The sequence below is a fragment of the Sinocyclocheilus anshuiensis genome, unplaced genomic scaffold (assembly GCF_001515605.1).
Source record: "Sinocyclocheilus anshuiensis isolate Anshui unplaced genomic scaffold, SAMN03320099.WGS_v1.1 scaffold446, whole genome shotgun sequence".
Lineage (NCBI taxonomy): Eukaryota > Metazoa > Chordata > Actinopteri > Cypriniformes > Cyprinidae > Sinocyclocheilus > Sinocyclocheilus anshuiensis.
Window position 1 is genome coordinate 2,332,182 of NW_015544247.1, and position 6,151 is coordinate 2,338,332.

The 6,151-nt window shown below is 36.5% G+C and overlaps 1 protein-coding gene across 1 annotated transcript; it reads left to right on the forward strand.

The window, feature by feature from the left end:
* The first annotated feature begins 513 nt into the window (after positions 1–513).
* Positions 514–5,343, forward strand: LOC107697663 (solute carrier family 22 member 6-like). Its single transcript, XM_016498463.1, has 11 exons — positions 514–518; positions 1,131–1,389; positions 1,479–1,579; positions 1,668–1,826; positions 2,212–2,376; positions 2,479–2,581; positions 2,698–2,828; positions 3,253–3,470; positions 3,609–3,717; positions 4,515–4,745; positions 5,250–5,343. The coding sequence occupies exons 1-11, from the start codon at positions 514–516 to the stop codon at positions 5,341–5,343; spliced, it is 1,575 nt and encodes a 524-aa protein (XP_016353949.1).
* The last annotated feature ends 808 nt before the right edge of the window (positions 5,344–6,151 follow it).

Sequence of the window (6,151 nt, forward strand, 5' to 3'; positions counted from 1 at the left end):
CACTTGGTGTCAGTAAAGAGTCGTTTATGAAAGCAATGTAGGCTACAGAGTATCTAATTCTTGAAGAAATAGGACTGCTTGATGAAACAGAAACTGCTTTCTGTTTGTTTGTTTATTTATTTATTTATCTATTTATTTAAGGACTGTGCTGAATTGTTGAATTGTTAAACGTGACAAATAAATTTTTATGTGATAGCCTACACATTATGTTTCAAGCATTTCTTGTGATTTTAGCTAATACAACAATTAAATACAAAGAAAATTGAGTTTGCCATGGAAATCTGATAGTATAGCCTAATGTAGCTATTTTGTAAAAATCTATACAAAGTTAATCTATTTAAAACATTTATTTATATACCCACTCACAAGCAGGTAAGGAATGAGTTGCTACTGTAGCCTAACTATATGCTGGATTAGTGGTTTACTTTTGATCTGTAAAAGATTCATCTGTAGAATCATTATAGTTCCTGTAATGCAATGAATTTCTCTGAATTCTAATAATAATTTACACATATGAAGTACACACAACCTAAGGAAATCAGAAAAATACAATGTAATGTAATATACAATGTAATATAATGTACTTTTATTTTATTTCTTTTGCATGATGCAGTGACTTTTTTTTTTTAAACAAAACACCATTTATTTATCTATGTATCTTATCGTATCTATCTATGGTTACAGAATCCTTTTGAAACGTGCAGCCTTAAATTCTCTCCCTGATAAACAGTAGACGAAGTGTGACCCATTCGCGCCATGCTGTCTGACTCCAGGAGTCCGAACCAACAACTATGCTTACATAAAACTTACTGAGGGTGGAGAGAAGACGTCTTCAGATGTCCCAGTCGTGATGGCAGTAACACGTTACAAATACTGACATTAAACCTCATTGAAAGATCAGTGCTCGTGCTTACCTTAAGTTTACTTAGATTCAACTTAATAGCAGGAGAAATGAGATGGTCCTCACTGCAGAACACAAGATCCAGGGGGCGAGGTTGGATCCAGATCCAACTCCTCCCACCTTACATATTCCTAAACCTACCCGTCTCCACCCCCTGATCCCTAAACCCACCCATCTCCACCCCCTAGATGTGGATCCAACCCCGCCCCCCTGGATCTTTGTTCTGCAGTGACAGTGAGGGGCTACTGGGCGAAACGAAGACGGACAACGCATTTCGTCGGTTTGTTGGTCCACTACAAAGACATGTCTATATTATCCTTACTTTACCAATCTTTTTCACAGCCTTTACATTTTTCGTGGATGTCTTTACGTTACACATTACGCCTTGTAGTGATAATATAGCGAGCAAGTCTCTGAACCAAACAGTGGACACTAATATTTTCAACATCTCAACAAGTTGGACGGGCACTCACAGCGACCTCACACGTGTGAGTAATAAAGATTGCACAACATATAGCCTATTTAGAGCCCAGCACATGTATTCAGTGAGTTACACACTGTATCTGTTTTGCAGCAGAGTCTCACGTGTCACGAGGCGAATCGTTTTGCACATGGGCAAGCGACGTATACGACCGGCTTACTTCTCGGCTCTTTAATCGGTGGCGCTGTTTCTGACAAGTTGGTATTTGCCCCATTCTGTTTTCGACATCAGACGTTACTACGTACAAGTTAATTATGAAAAATGGTATTTTCTCCCTCTAATCAGGTATGGAAAGAAATTACTTCTAATCTGCTGCTCAGCGGTCCTCGCAGTTGCTACTCTTGTAGTGGCATTTCTGCCGTATGTGCCCGTTTACTTGACTGCCCGCGGCATCAGTGGAGTAGCCTGCTGTGCCATTCACATCTGCACCTACAGTTTAGGTAGGCTACAGCTACGCTTATGCGTGTCTTCTTATTCTGTATTAACACTGTTGGACAAAATATAAACTATTTTAGTGGTAAGGCAGTTTTTTCTATTACCTTTTAAAATAAACTAAGCAACGGTGGTCAGTCTTGCTCCTGCAGAACTACTTCACTAGAGCTTCACTGGAGCACTAAACACTTTGCCTAAAGTGTTTTCAAACGTTTTTTGAATGCAACATATATTATATAAACTAAAAATTATACACACACACACATACACACATACTGTGTATATATAGAGAGAGAGAGATATGTAAAAAAAATTTCATTCATTTTAGAATATAGGCCTAACACAATTAAGTTAATTTATAATGCTTAATAAATTAATAGTGCTTCTGATTTCTCAGGAGTTGGAGCCTGCCCAAGTATCGTATCTGGCCACCCACCCTGTTTTCCTTCATCTTCAGTCTGGGAATGATGGGATTGGCAGCTGTAGCTGTCTTGGCCAGTGGTTGGATGCAGTTTCATCTGGCACTGGGCATCCCTCAGATCCTTTTCCTACCTCTTTATTTGTTAGTAGAACAAACACAAATTTTCAGTGCATGGTTAAAGTGTTGAATTATTTAAAGAAAAGTGTTTGTTTTTGTTTATTCATTCTTTCTTGCAATTATTAGCTTTCTTCCAGAATCTCCTAGATGGCTGCTTCTAAATAAGAGGATGAAAACGCTTGAGGGCTATCAGAATAGAAGTCCTGAGAACAAGCACTACTTGGGTCTTGTAAGACACAACGTCATACTCTAAAATTGCTCAAATGTTTGTGGAGAGTGGAGAGACATGCCATTTCAGTGTGCAGAATTGTGCTAACATAAATTGTACATTACTTTTTTTGGCAGCTTTTGGATTCTGTGGACAATGAGATGCAGAAGCCACTCTCAGAGAAGACCTCCACTAAAACAGAGTCTAATTTCGCCAACTTTACGTCACCTAATATACTCCTGCATCTGTTTGTCATGAGTTACATTGGGTAGGGAAGTTTAACTGTGGTAATATAATTTCTGTGATGGTTTATTCGTAAAATATTTTATTCTCACTTTTTGAAGGTACTTTTGAATGTATGTGCTGTATTGCGACACAGCACAGGTGTTTTTGCAGATTTAGAGGGTTTTTAAGTATGTGACACTAACTTACCTGTAAGCACTCCTGACACAGGGAGGTGTTTTTCTTGAGTTTTTTAAAGCTCAAAGTAAATAGCTTGACTGAATGATGTAACTTTGAGGGGCTGTTACATAAAAAACCCCACTGGCGAGTTTGTCATCTCAAGTTCAACACTTCTTTCCTCTGCAACTATTAGCAATATCTGAATAAATGTTTTTGTTTTTTATCCAAACAGTTTGCTGCTTGTATTAACCTATGTGAACGATTGCTTTAATGTGTTTTTTCTTTTACAGTTTTGCGTCTGCTCTCACTTATTATGGGATCTGCTTCAGTGTGGGAAGTTTCGGTGTAAATATCTATCTGGCGCAGTTTTTCTCTGGACTATCAGAGGCTCCCTCTTTGCTGCTTCCATTTCTATTGAAGCGATGGGGCCGTAGGCCGTTCAGCATGGGCTCGCTGTTCCTCAGTGGCATTTCCTGTATGCTGTCCCTCCTCGTTTCCAAGTTCTGCGGTGAGAGACGCAGTCATTGAAATACAATACATAAGCACAGACTGATCATGGTCTGATATTGCTTGGTGCTTATTATGTTTATTCGAAGAATATCACTCTTAAAACTGATGATTTGCAATCATCTCTCTTTCTGAACAGACTTGCCTGCCCTTGTTATGACTCTGGCACTGATGGGCAAGCTGTGTATGCAGTCCACCTACTGTGTCTCTGTGCTCTATGGGATTGAGCTGTTCCCAACTGTAATAAGGTACAATATCCAAACAGACCTACCTGTTAAAGCATATACTTAGTCAGATAACTAAGACAACTGTAAAGCATCTTTGTTTGTGTGAAATTAAATGTAATTTGGAGTAATTTTAGCATTTGAAAAGTATCTACATCACAGCTAACTTTTCAAAAAATATTTTAAAATAAATATATGAGCATGTGCTGGCCTGTAAGAGTATTTTTTTCTGATCACAAATCAAAAGAGATTGAGATATGTTACATGTAACCTCTGTGGCATTTCCTGCTAGAAATTGTTAGAGAGATATTGGATTGTTGGATTGTCGTGCAGGTAGACCGTAAATATGCTGAATCATTGTAGAGGTTATAAAACACTTTTTTTTACATAACATCGTGTGCAGTGTGGCAGTACTAAGTAAGCTAACAGCACAGTAATAGACAATAAGAGATCAAATTCATCTGGATGTACAGATAAGTAGTTGCTGCACACATTTTTACACCAACACTGAAACTGAGTTGGTAGAAAAATGTATTAATATGATACTGATTATCACATATAGATTTCTCTAAATCTGAGCATAGTTGAGCTAATCCCATTTATCACAAGACAGATCATAGTCTAAGATAGATTTCAGTCAGAACTCAGAATGTGTAGTTATTGTCTAGTAATGTGTAGTAAAAGTTGTAGATGTTGTATTAAATTTTTTTATTTAAAAATGTAAATATTTTTCTAATATAGTAAATATTTTCTATCAAGAACCTTGTTGTTCATGAAATGTGCATCTCTTTCTCACTAACAAAACATTTTACACTATGCAGGCAGAAGTGTGTCGGCCTGGTTAGTCTTTGTTACCGAGTGGCCTGTATTATAAATGTGGTGGTGACCCCTGACAGCGGGATCCGTCTGCCAGCTATGATCTGTTACAGCAGTGGGCCGATCATTGGTGCAGCCCTGTGCCTGCTTCTTCCAGAGACCAGTGGCATCCCTTTACCAGACACAGTACAAGACTGTGAGAAACAGCTCAGAATTAAGCTCTCATGCTGTGCATGGTGAGATAAAAAATATTTGTAAAAATGGATTTAATATCTTATAATACACAATTACATATATTATTTAAATATATATTGAAATTAAATTCAACCAGCCATATTGAAAGCCAGTAAAGAGCCAAGTATATGCTATGGCTCTGAAGTTCTGATAGCTGAACAGCTTCTGTTTCATGAGCTGCTGATCAGGCAAAACAAATATGAACATGTATGGAATTTTGAATTCCAGGGCGGTCAATAGGACAATATGTCAGACTTGTGTTGTAAACTAGTGTGCGGCACGGCATCAGATGTAAAGCTTATAAGTAAACGTCATGCCATGACAGCATTTTTTTCATCAGCATGCCATCTATATCATTATATATATATATAACCAAGTGATACCTAAATGTTTAAAGATAAAAAAGCTGGTTAGCTACATTCAAATATCAATATTTTAAAATGTGTATGTATAATTGGAGGTATTCTGGACTAATTAAAAAAAAATTGTTTTTGTTTTCATATCAGTTGGCCTGTGAAGCCTAAACAGGAGTCGGAGGCTTCTTTTACCAAGGAGAATGACATGAAGAACCAAATGGAATGCAGTCCCCTCTCAGCATAATCAACAAGAGGAACATAGCAAAAACTGACTTTTTCATATTATGTTTTTATTTGTTTTCATGTCTTTTCTATGAAAATCAAGTACAAGTGAAGGCCTGTGCTTGGGATGTCAACATTTCAAAAATATATTTCAAGGAGTAATACTATGTAATGGGGTTTTGGATGTATTTGTAATGAATTTTATTTCTGGATGATTATGATACTGGAACATCTAACAAGATTTCATTTTATATTGGAATCATTCAGTGCTGCTATTGTAGATATTTTTATATAGGAGTTCTTTAGTTCAAAAACACGCACATTTTAAAAAATATTTTATGCTTTGAATGTATAAGGTTTTTTTAAAAGTTTGAGAAATGGATTTGCTATGTTCTTGGATTTCCAGAGTAAAATTTTTACCTTCACAAACACTTGGGGGCAAAGTCTTGTGTAATTCTTAATGAAATAGACAGCAGGTTAATTCACTGTTTTAACAGCTTGTGTATATACCATGCAAAAACCTTTAACTCAGATGTATGATGCACCCTCTATTAAAATGCATTCTAAGCATTCTTTAGATTAAGTTCTTTAGATTATTGAAATGTTTTTCACACTAAGAAATCATGTTCAAACAACATGTAAAAGTGAAATTTGCATCCTATGACCCCTTTAAAATACCACAATGTCACTTTTTTGGTTTCTGTGTATGCATATAAAGCATAATTGTATTCCAGTGTGTTTCTAAACTATAGCATAACTAAAAATATAAAACGGAAACCCTTTAGTAGTCAACCCACATACTAGTAACTGAACGGCCAAAATGAAATAAA